The following is a 12,666-nucleotide window of genomic DNA, read 5'->3' on the forward strand; positions in this document are numbered from 1 at the left end:
GAAACAAGATGTCCCTTATGAGTGGCTGACAATTTGAAAACATTCATCCACAAAGTAACTTGTTCATTTTGCATGGCGGGGCAACGACAGTCGTTATAGCACGAGTGTTCTGTTTTGTCTACCTCGTGCCCGCTTAAGAGCTACCACGTATGTAGCTTTGTGAGTGAATGTTTTCCTGTATGACTGACAGTTTGGACAACCTATTTTAAGTGGGTTGGATCAATTAATGTTATAACAACTGTTGCCTGCTGCAAAAGCCATTCAGTGTCTTGTGCACAGACTCACGCACCCACAATTAATAGCAGAGTTAAGCCTTGAACCCCAAACCCCCTCGTTATAAAGCTCCTAACATATATTCAAGATGAAGAGTAATTACCATTATATGTCTTGTCCAAACTCTAACGAAACACGCCCATGTTAATGGCAGAATTAAGCCTTGAACTCAGCGCCCTCTTTTAGCCCCCTCTTATATTCCAGATGAAGAATAATTACCAAAACATCAAGCGAGCTTTGATGACATTTGACATTTCATCCGACGGGTTCATCTCCATCGACGACCTGAAAGCTGTTCTTGATAACTTTGTACTGCCCACTAGTGACGAAATATTCCATCAACTCATGTATAAGTACGTGATTTTTATTTTTTTTACATAAATTTTTTTTTGTAAAAATGTTACATAAGCGGGGGTAAGCCACAATTGAATTTTAAAGATTCCAAAATTTCTTACATGGAAATCCTATAAAAACCACATAAAAATCTTCAACTAACCAGTACCACATACGAAAACTAAAAAAATATTCTATTCTATATTGGCTGAAACCCTTCATTGTGAGATTTAGGCCAGAGCTTACTCATTACCCCATTAGAGACCTCTGGGTTGGGGCAATATCGGTTGAGTCCATAGACACATATACGCCTATCAGTATGTAGCTTAGAATCTGGTATCTTTTAGTTGAGCAAGCGCCTCTGAATGACAAAACGACTAATCTAACTTCTCAATAGACCCAGAGTTGATCCCATTCCCCATTAGGGATCCCCAGTATCTGGCAAGTTTGGTAGTGTCGGTATCAAGTTTGGTAGCATCAGTAGTATCAGTCAATCTTTCAGTCTGGTAGTATCGGTATCAAGTTTGGGTGGCTTTTATTCCCTGAATAAAAAAAGCCAACTACTAAATATCTTAAGCCAACCCCATGCACCAAGGTTTGAGGTTCGTGGGACAGGCAAAGTATCTTGGGAACAATTCTTATCAAAGTTTCAGGATCCTCAATCTAATGGTAACGGACAAACCATTCCTATTGGTCAAAATCATAAGGTGGGTTGTGTAATGTTTATAAGTTAAAATACTATTATTGTATTGTATTCTATATGGGTGAGGTGCTTGTCAGAGGACTTAGGAGATATGGCCTATTACCCAAACACCTATTTCTGTATTTAGGTATGCATGAATGTAACTTATTTATCCTTGCGTGGAGGGGCAGCGACAGTGCCAACTTTGGAAGTTACCATGTGTGTTTGTGGTTGTTTTTCTGTAAGCAGGCATGAGGTGTATGAAACAGAACACCCGTGTTATAACAACTGTAGTTGCCCTGCCATGTGAGGATAAATAAGTTACATACGTGTCAACTTGTAAGCGGGCATGAGGTGTATGTACGACTGTCGTTGCACGCCACACAAAGAAAAATAAATGCTATATGAAATGTCATATATATTTTATGCATCTTTCGCAGAGACTGACGATGCCATTTAGGCGAAAACGCAAAATATATATTTCTTATTAAACAATTGGTTAAACTTGATTTGTCTGTTCATTTTTGTAGAACCAGATTTTTAAACACATTCATTAAACCACACATACTTTCAGGTCAACCCCACCAGACAGGCATTAGACAACAGTTCCACCCCCGATGTTATCAAGAAATTGAAAGACCACATATTGAACAACTTTGCCACGTTAAAGCAAGCTTTCCTAGCATTTGATGAGGTGGGTTGTTATTACTTTTCTATATGGGTGAGGTTCTACAGTGAGGCTTGCCATGGGACCTGGGATTTAGGCCAGAGTTGGCTCATTACCCCAACATTGTATGTGCACATTCTATTCTATATGGGTGAGGTCCTACAGTGAGGCACGCCATGGGACCTGGGATTTCGGTCAGAGTTGGCCCATTACCCCAACATTGTATATGCACATTCTAATTTATATGTGGAAGGTTTATAAAGCAGAATTCTACCCATTCTTTATTGAGTAAAGTATTGGCTAAAATATTTAAATTGCATATTCTGTTTCTTCTGCTACAAGGCATAATGGAACTTAATAATTCAGTGGCTCATCCGTGTATAAAAACGTATAATATTTGACTATTTCGGCATGACTTTACAAAGATATGGTGTACATACTAACCATAGCACGAGAAAACATTGAAATATTTTATATTGGTTGTTGTTTCCATTTCCAGAATCGCAAAGGTGTGATTGGACGGAAGGATTTGCGCCGAATAATCGAAACATTCGCGATGAAAATAAGCGACGAGAATTTCAAGGAACTTCAAGTTTACCTCGATCCGCAACATACAGGGTTCATTAATTATCACAGGTGAGTTGTGGAGGGGGGAATGGATGTAACATGTTTATTACCATGTATGTAACTTTGTGGATGATTGTTTTTCTGGTAACTTGTGTTGTGTTCATTTGTATTGAGACGCCAAATTGTAGAATGAAAACTAAGGCGACCACACAGGTATATAAAGGGCACTAATTACTACATAACTACACAATTAATAATGAAACACGCTGACTGTGGCACATTGCGCAAGTCACGTGGCTGGCATGTTCTTATGTTTAGATTTCTATAGTGTCTTCTGTTCCTGGGTGTGCTCGGAGGCGTGTCCATAACAACTGTGACAGCCTGTTGTACAAAACCTATAAGGTGCCATAACAACAACATGCGTTTGTGTGGGGGGTGTGTTAAGTAATTGGTAGCCAAAGCTGCGTAAGTAAAAATGAGCTTCCCCAAATTATTGGAAACATTGATTCCAAAATATAATAAGACCTGTGAATCATGTGCCGTTAGTGCTTGCCCACAAATACAAGCTTTAGCTTTAAATCCCACGAGCACATGACTGCCTACAAGTGGTTGTTTACACCCACAATAATTGCAGCAACAAGTCACAAACCCATTTACAAAGCACACGCATATCCTTAACCCAACAAATTACCATCTATTATCTTGTGAACATTAACACAACTTCTATTTTTCAGTTTTCTTCAATTATTCGAATCTCGTGAGCACGTTACTGCCCACAAGTGGTTGTTTTCCACCCACAAGTTCAACGAGAATCAGTCACCCGCTATATTAGCTTGGAACACGGTCGAGGAAATATTGAGGGAGAAGCTCAGCGAAAATTACCGGATGGTGGATAAGATATAACATAGCACTTATTTATATGTAGGGTGGGGTAAGATGGGACGCCTTTATCACATAATATCCAAACATCCTGATCGTGTTTTAAACAATTAACAATGGTCTATGGAAGTCGTGAGGATACAGTTTTATAATTCATTGAATGTTCTTTGTTTACTACCAAGTGGGACGAGAAAACAGAACGAAAAGGTGTCCCATCTTCCCCCATCGTACTATATAAATGTTTTTAATATCTCTTTAAACACAGTAGCGATGATCAAAATAATTAAAACAGTAAAAAGAAAAAAATTAGCAGCAAAAAGATAGTTACTATAACATGTAGAGATAATAATTTTTGGGAAATAAATTTTACGCAACGTAATTTTTATTTTTATCCCAAAATACGATTGTATAGATCAAATTAATTAAAACAACTTAAAAGCATTACTGTTTTACATTTGATATCAAAGTAATGATAATGACATTACAAATACCAGTTGTGTTAATGACATCACAGTTGTGTTCATGACACCAGCATTATGATTATGACATCACAGTTACATTAATGACATCACAGGTAGCAGACGAATACTCAGCATTAGATACAACGGGAGACGGAAGAATATCCCGAACCCATCTACGTAGATTAATCAACAGATATGCGTTACCTGTATCGGATGAACATTTTAACAAGTTAGTGGTTTGTGCACTATATGGGTGTTAACTATTATATATGGCTGTGTCCTATTGTAATAGTTTAGTGGAGTTTGTATTCGATGGAGTGTCAATGTTTGTGGCATCGCCAAACTGTTTGTCTGTGGGGATATTGAAAAAACGAGGTTGAATGGATGTGATTTATTTATCTTTAAGTTAATTCTATTTTGGTGTAACTTATTTATCCTCGCATGGTTGGGAGACGACAGTTATTATAACGAAGGTGTTCTGATTCATACACCTTGTGCTCGCTTACGAGTTACAGTGTAGGTAACTTTGTGGGCGATTGTTTTTATCTGAACATTTCATTAATGACCACTGGTAAGAAACTTCCGCTTTACTAAATTTGTTTAATTTTTTTTTCCAGGTTATTTTTGTTTATATATTACCTTAATTTCACCACAATCCCCATTATGACAGGATGTGGTCTGCATGCGAGGGGTCATCGGAAGGTCGCATATGTTTCGCTCGCTTCCTCGATAATCTAAACATCGATGTTCAACCTGGGGATTTGGAGGGAACGAGCAAGAGGATTCAGGAGGAGAGTAGTGAGAGGGAGGAGAGGAGAGTGAGTGATCAAGTGGAAAGGTGAGGGGTAGCTTGTTATTAGTTTGTATAAAGAGATATTGTACACCTTGTGTCCACTTAGGAGTTATTGGGGTTGGGGGGTTGCTAAAAAACTCTGTTTTGTTTAGTGAGTGACCAAGTAAATAGTTGAGGGAAAAACGGGCGAATTATATAAAGGTGATACTTAGTTGTAGTTTAAAATTGGGGAAAGAGGTTTTTTTTTACTTCACTATATAATCCTATATAGTATATATTTTGTGTGGTATAAGAGGTCTTACTTGTATATAAGGTGGGTGCTTATTATTAGTCTACATATTGTGGGGTAAGAGTCTCACTAATTATATAAGAGGTTACTTACATAAGTCCAAAATCTAGGGCTTTCTAAACGTTTAAAAAAGACACATGAACACCACAATTTTTAAACGTTTACAAAAGTTTTGTTAATATTAATTTCTTCCCGTTCCAGGATAAATGAGATCGACAAAGCTGATCTTCGGCACACAAACTTGCTCTCCGCTTCGGAGGTCGTTCGTAGGTTGAAAGATCGGATGTTGCAACACGATGCGGGGATCAGGAAGTCATTTCTCCGATTCTCAAGGTCCGGGAAAGATCGGGTGACGAAGAAGGATCTCAGGAAGGTGGGGGAGAGAGGGGGTGAAGAAGGGGGGATTGGAGAGGATAGTAGAGGAAGGCTGGAAGAGAGTGGGGAATACTAGAAAAAGGGCGTTTTGGCTACCCCAAGGGTACCATAGATATTTTTTTTGGGGGGGGGGCTAGTGGACCTTTACTCATGGCCTGGTTTTTGAGATGATGGTTAGTGTTAAGTGTCTCTGAGTCATGGACATTTCTCTCCATGTAGAATAAACAACTTTACTTTTGATCAATAGATGTTGGACGACATTGGACTCCGAATGGAGGATTCTCAGTTCAAAGAATTAATGAAAATGCTTCACGTTAATGGGAGGGGACTCCTTTATTCAGACTTTGTGGAATCTTTCCAAGACCCAAGAACCGATGGGATGGGAAAGGTGAGACGACAGTTTCGTTTTTTTGTATAGCTGACAGTTTAAAGAATCTATGAAAACAATTTATTATAATAAAAACAAAAGTTGTTGTTATAACACGGGTGTTCTGTTTCATACACCTCGTGCTCGCTTACAAGTCACCATGTATGTAACTTATTTATCCTGGCATGGCGGGGCAACGACAGTTGTTATAACACGGGTGTTTTGTTTCATACACCTCGTGCTCGCTTACAAGTCACCATGTATGTAACTTATTTATCCTGGCATGGCGGGGCAACGACAGTTGTTATAACACGGGTGTTTTGTTTCATACACCTCGTGCTCGCTTACAAGTCACCATGTATGTAACTTATTTATCCTGGCATGGCGGGGCAACGACAGTTGTTATAACACGGGTGTTCTGTTTCATACACCTCGTGCTCGCTTACAAGTCACCACGTATGTAACTTGTTTATCCTGGCATGGCGGGGCAACGACAGTTGTTATAACACGGGTGTTCTGTTTCATACACCTCGTGCCCACTTACAAGTTACCACGTATGTAACTTGTTTATCCTCGCATTGCGGGGCAACGATGGTCGTTATAACACAGGTGTTCTGTTTCATACACCTCGTGCTCGCTTACAAGTTACCACGTATGTAACTTGTTTATCCTCGCATTGCGGGGCAACGACGGTCGTTATAACACGGGTGTTCTGTTTCATACACCTCGTGCCCGCTTACAAGTTACCACGTATGTAACTTGTTTATCCTCGCATTGCGGGGCAACGATGGTCGTTATAACACAGGTGTTCTGTTTCATACACCTCGTGCTCGCTTACAAGTTACCACGTATGTAACTTATTTATCCTAGCATGGCCACTAATGAGTTATAAGACCCCATGCCTATGTTATATTGTGTGTTTAGCATTGTATAAGCTTGAAATAGTATTAAAAGGGTGTTGGGTTCAAAGCTCATTGCTGCTACTTTAGGCATGTGTAGTAAAGTTCACTTTAAAAATAGTATTAGCTGCAATAGTATTCTGATAACCTTATTCAAAGAATTTGGTTCATTTGTATTTATGTTGATATTATAGGAGTTAGAGCGAGCAGGCAACCACATAGTCAACCCAACCAATGTACGTTACATGACAGCACAAGAATGCTATGATCAACTACTTGAGCGTATGAGGCAAAATTTTGGGGTAAGTTGAGTTGTTGCGGTAAAGTTAGGGGTGCATCGGGGTGACAATTTTTAGGGCACTTTTCTTTGAGTAGTTTTTACATAGCGTGTTTTAACAACTGTTGTTTTGTAGCTAATTCCCTTTCTTCGTGTTTTAAATAATATGATCTTTACTACTTTATTGATAGAGATAAATAACTTTTATACCTAAAATTTTATTAAAAAACTGTATTTAGAAGAATATATAAACATTGCTGCATTGCTACATATTCGAAAGGATAAATAAACACGATATGTTAATACAAAGACTGAATAAATGTAGTCATTTTAACACAGAGTGGTCAAAGTGATAACTTTTGTTATTACAGAGCGTCTAAAGTCCGTTCTATAAAGATTTTTGATAGATCTAAATCAACTGTATTCAAAACATATAAACATTGGTGCATGTTAATACACAGTATATAATATTATATATCATGTTATTTTAACACAGAGCGTCCGAAGTGCATTCTACAAGGTGGACGACGACCACGATGGAAATTTGACGATGACCGAGTTTCGTAGATTGTTCGATAGTTTTATGTTTATAATCACAGGTGAGTTGTGATGTCATTGCTGATGATGTCATAATAGCTTTTGTTGTTGCACTCAAGTAAAAAACTAAAACACTGTGGTTTTTATTATGACATCACTATTATGTAACCACTGTTACATCATTATCATTATGACATCACCACCATTATGACATCACAGACCAGACCTTCCACGAGTTACTACGCATGTTGGGACTCACCAAAAGATCCTCGTTATCTTATCACGATTTCCTCAACAAGTTTGAAGTTGTTGATAAAGAGGAAGGGCATCCGTGGTTGAAGTCAGAGCATAGGTGAGTGGCAGTATGAATATGGTTACATCGGGAACCTAATGGCCACTTAAGAATAAAACAAGTCATTTATTGATTCGATTGAAAAGTAGGGATTAGGTCACAGTTTGCTCATTATCTTGGTAACTCCCTATTACACTAAGTGATAATAAAAACATGGTATTAGGATAAAATGTTTCTGTATTAAGAAAAAACTAATTAATAATAATAATATATTCGTTCAGATATGATATATATGAATTACAAAAAAATCCAAGTGACAATCATCTATGTAAATCAAGTATTTCCCCACCATACAGATACAACCGACCGCGATCAGCTACTGAGTTAGCTGCTGACCAAGTCCATCAATGTTTATGTTTGAAAGCTGAACAAGCGTGGTCCGATCTTGCTAAAGCTTTCCAAAACTTTGATGCGGACGGAAACGGGATAATTAAAAAGAAGGAGTTAAGATCGGTGCTGTTTAGGTGGGTTTGTGGTGGTGTAGGCGCCAAACCTGGTTATTAATTCATTAAATACGTACATATAGTAGGAAAGGAAAGATGGGACACCTTTTCGTCTCTATTTTCTCGTCCCATTTGCTAGTAAACAAAGAACATTCAATGAATTATAAAACCGTTTCCTTACAACTTCCATACACCATTGTTAATTGTTTAAAACACGATCAGGATATTTTGATATTATGTGCTAAAGGTGTCCTATCTTCTTCCACCTTACTATATATTGAGTACTGGGTAAGACAGAGAAACCCAGTATGTTAGGCCTTTTTGATTCTGGGAACCAATATAGCATATTATTAAATTATAAGCACCAAACCTGGGGTGGCAGGGTGGGCAGGTCAACCCTGGAATTCTGTGGTGTAATAGTCAGTAAACATTTTGACCAAAAACATAATATCTCGGCTAAAGTATATATTTTGTCGCTTCAGCTTTTGTTTAAAGTAAAAAACATGGCATCTATGAATATGATTAAATCATTTTTTTATCTTGACCATTGTCTCTTGTTGCACCATGGGTGATGTGGCAATCTTCCCAATCTTGTCTAAATGTCCTTGCTTAAAATAGACTAATCTAGTCTTTTTCACAAACATGAATGAATAAAAGTAACTTACTTTATCCTCACATGGCCGCAAAACTACAGTCGTTATAACACGGGGGTTCTGTTACAAACACCTCGGGCCAACTTACGAGTAACCACGTATGTAACTTATTTATCCTTGCGTGGCGGGGCAACGACAGCCGTCATAACACGGGGGTTCTGTTTCATACACCTCGTGCTCGCTTACAAGTTACCACGTATGTAACTTATTTATCCTTGCATGGCGGGGCAACGACAGCCGTCATAACACGGGGGTTCTGTTTCATACACCTCGTGCCAACTTACGAGTTACCACGTATCTAACTGTGTAGGTGATTAGGTTTGAACCTAAATTTATCATAATATAAACCCTAATGTATTATAATAGTTAACCTGCGGTATATAAACTTAAATACATTATATTAACAAACTTAAATACATTATATTAACAAACTCAAATACATTATATTAACAAACTTAAATACATTATATTAACAAACTTAAATTCATTATATTGCAAACTTAATTATATCCAGGTTTATCCTCCCCATCTCCCACGCTGAGTTCAATAAATTATGGTCACGTTACGATGAGGAAGGCAAAGGATTCATCAGCCATCAAGATTTTACCAGGAAGTTGGGGGTTGGGTTTACTACGGGGGATAACTTAGGTATGCTTGGTTCATATGTTTATCTAGGTGTTTGTGTTTCTATTAGTATGTATTATATATATATGTGTGTTTGTTTCATTAGTTAACAGGATAAGGGGTTGGGGGCTTATGGTGGCACCCGTGTTATAACGACTGTCAATGCCCCGGCATGCGAGGATAATAAGTTACATACGAGGTAACTTGTAAGCGGGCATGAGGTGTATGAAACAGAACACCCGTGTTATAACGACTATCGTTGCCCTGCCATGCGAGGGTAAATAAGTTACATACGTGGTAACATGTAAGCTGGCATGACATGAATGGAACAGGACACCCGTGTTATAACGGTTGTTGTAATAACAAATATGCCACATATTACATTCATCACTAATTCACGGAATATAACATAACCCCCCTAATCCACCACGCAGGGTTACAAGGCACGAGTAGGAAGATGGTTGACGAAAACGACAACAATGTTCTTGCTCATCATTTGTTGCAGCAATCGAAACACGAGGAAATCGCGTTGAACCAAATCAAGTACTCACAACATTTATCGGCGGAAACTGTAGAGAAGGAGCTCAAGTAAGTTTGATATTCATAACTTTTATTTGAATCTTTGATTATGAAAAAACAGTGTGAGCCAGTTATACAACATAATGCACCCAAACCAAAAAGATAGGATTTTATTTAATGTAAAGCAAGATCATGTGTTTGTATTAACTCAAAGAAATGTCAAAAAATAAAATGGGATTTTTTCAACCTCAAAAAATGTTTTGCCAAATTAAAAAAAAATGTGAGATTGGACCCCAACGCATGATACCGGTATCATGTGTTTATACCAAAACTCAAAAAAATCCTTCAGTAAACATACCTTCCTCCCACAGAGATCGGTTCAGAGAATATTATTCTGACTTTGACAAAGCGTTCCGACAATTAGACAAGAATCGTGATGGTTACATCACAATAGCTGATCTGCAGCGAGTTTTGCTTCAACTGAATTATTTTCTCGACGAAAAACAGGTAGATATATGATATCTATGTTTAATGGGTTACGGGTGTCTTTTCTATAAGGGTGAGGTCTTCAGTGAGGCACACCTGAGACCTGGGATGTAGGTCTATAACCCCAACACCCAGGGTGCTACCATCTTTTTGTCCCATTTAGTAGTAAATAAAGAATAATCAAAGAATTATAAAACTGTATCTCTCATAGACCGCTGTTATTGTTCAAAACACATTTAGGATATTTTGATATTACCTGCTATAGATGCCCCATTTTGCCCCACCCTACTATAATATATTGCAAACCTTCAACAGTTCCTTGACCTTCTGCGTCGTCTCGGCCTCCCGACAACCAAATCAAAATTATCTTATTTCGACTTCCTGCGCTCGATTGACGATGGCCGAGCTTCTAAATACGGTCGTCGCGATGTGATTGGTCGAGAGTCGGTCACATGGCAAAGTTTTGAATCGCTGACGGTGGAGAAAGCGACGATTAAGTTGAAAGAACAAGTCACTGTGAACTATGATAGTTTAAATGCAGTAAGTTAAACAAATATCTGTTTAAACAATGCATTACCCAATGCCTGGTGGCCACAACAGCACAGTTTTAAAGGAATAATCGGTTTGAATTATGATAGTTTGAATGCAGTGAGTCATCTTTATAGTAAACATTTCAAACCTTAGTTTTTACCTTGGCGAAACTAAAATCTGTTGCACAGAAAATGTTAAGATACTTTGCTACAAATGCCGTACATTAAAACAAAAGTTAAAACTAATATTCGCTTACAAAGTTACATACGTGGAAACTTATAAGTAGGCACGAGGCGTATGAAATAGAACACTCGTGTTATAACGACTGTCGTTGCCCCCTCATGCGAGGATAAATAAGTTACATTTATTCTCCTGTATAAGTCAATGTAAACACATTCATTCATCCAAACCCCAGGCATTCCGTGCGTTCGATCGCTTGCAAACAGGGTTGGTAAAAGTCGTTGATTTCCGTCGTTTACTTGATAACTTCTGCTTCAAACTTACCGACAAACAATTCCGTGGAGTTTTATTGAAGTGCAGAATAACAGGGGGATCGGTTTCTTCGAACAAAATGATAAACTGGATCGTTTTCCTTCAGGATTTCTCACAAATTAAAGACGTGGTAAGAAAATTTTTCCAACTTAGTTTTTCTGTTTTTAAGATGTAATTACTTTTTTGTTGCTAATTTCTTTGCTTTTCCAAGTACATATATGATACCACACCATTTTATAACTGTTTTTATTTTTGTTTATTTAAAAACCAGAATGGTGCACAAACCAAATTCTTTCTATTTTGTCAAATTCAATTTTTTTCCATGTAAACTTAATTTTTTTAGCAATTTTTAAATTGCCCTTTTTACAAGGCTAAAGAAATACTTTTTTTGATATGAACTTTTTCAAAATATTCAAAAAGAATCTAGGCCCACAAACTACATTCTATCTAACTTTAACTTTTTTCCTACCCAGAAAACTACGGAAATTTGACATTTGTTGATTTTATTGCAATCTTTCTTGTTTATTTAAATAACAAACCATCCCCACAAACTGCATTCTTTTAAAACCTAAAAAACTTTTTTTTCCCAGAAACAAACTATTTTTTGGAACTTTTTTTTCTCAGAAACAAACAATTTTTTTAAAACTTTTTTTTCTCCAGAAACTAAAGGAATGGGGCGATTACGTGGGGAAAATAGCTCCCCCCCAATCCCCACATGAGCTCCCTCTAGTGGAAGTAGAGGAAAGAATATCGGAAGTGGTTACGGCTCGTCACTTCCAAATATCGAGGGATTTCGCCGACGTGGATTACGCAAAAATATTCGTTGTTTCAAGAGAAGATTTTCGTGACATATTGAATCGACACGTTATGCGGTTGACCGATGATCAGGTGATCTTGTACGAGCTTGTATGTTGTGAAATTTGATGATTTATGGTGGATTGTCATATTGATAACCTAATGATAATGTTTAATGTAGGCGCCGTGGCATAGTGGTTAGCGCGCCTGCCTGTAACCAATAGGTAATGGGTTCAAGGCTCGACGCTGCTACCATTGTTGGCGAATGTGTCCGAGCAAAACACCTAACGACAATTGCTCCAACCCAGTGGTCACTAATGGGGTTGTCCAAATTATTAGCCAAACAAAAAAAATTTAAAAAATTCAAAAAAA

The 12,666-nt window shown here is 37.8% G+C and overlaps 1 protein-coding gene across 1 annotated transcript in view; it reads left to right on the forward strand.

The window, feature by feature from the left end:
• Positions 1–12,666, forward strand: part of LOC100185585 (EF-hand calcium-binding domain-containing protein 6-like) — a gene marked incomplete at its 3' end in the record, with an annotated part of 23,443 nt that overhangs the window by 5,587 nt on the left and 5,190 nt on the right. Inside the window, exons 10-26 of the mRNA XM_018815191.2 lie at positions 1,863–1,982; positions 2,455–2,591; positions 3,257–3,410; positions 3,976–4,091; positions 4,533–4,700; positions 5,146–5,317; positions 5,567–5,707; positions 6,780–6,887; positions 7,359–7,461; positions 7,619–7,751; positions 8,048–8,215; positions 9,362–9,495; positions 9,906–10,059; positions 10,362–10,497; positions 10,792–11,016; positions 11,423–11,629; positions 12,160–12,387. Of these exons, the coding sequence (XP_018670736.1) occupies positions 1,863–1,982; positions 2,455–2,591; positions 3,257–3,410; positions 3,976–4,091; positions 4,533–4,700; positions 5,146–5,317; positions 5,567–5,707; positions 6,780–6,887; positions 7,359–7,461; positions 7,619–7,751; positions 8,048–8,215; positions 9,362–9,495; positions 9,906–10,059; positions 10,362–10,497; positions 10,792–11,016; positions 11,423–11,629; positions 12,160–12,387 (2,604 nt within the window). The remainder of the gene's footprint in view (positions 1–1,862; positions 1,983–2,454; positions 2,592–3,256; positions 3,411–3,975; positions 4,092–4,532; positions 4,701–5,145; positions 5,318–5,566; positions 5,708–6,779; positions 6,888–7,358; positions 7,462–7,618; positions 7,752–8,047; positions 8,216–9,361; positions 9,496–9,905; positions 10,060–10,361; positions 10,498–10,791; positions 11,017–11,422; positions 11,630–12,159; positions 12,388–12,666) is intronic.

Source organism: Ciona intestinalis, unplaced genomic scaffold, assembly GCF_000224145.3.
Source record: "Ciona intestinalis unplaced genomic scaffold, KH HT000044.2, whole genome shotgun sequence".
NCBI classification, from domain to species: domain Eukaryota; kingdom Metazoa; phylum Chordata; class Ascidiacea; order Phlebobranchia; family Cionidae; genus Ciona; species Ciona intestinalis.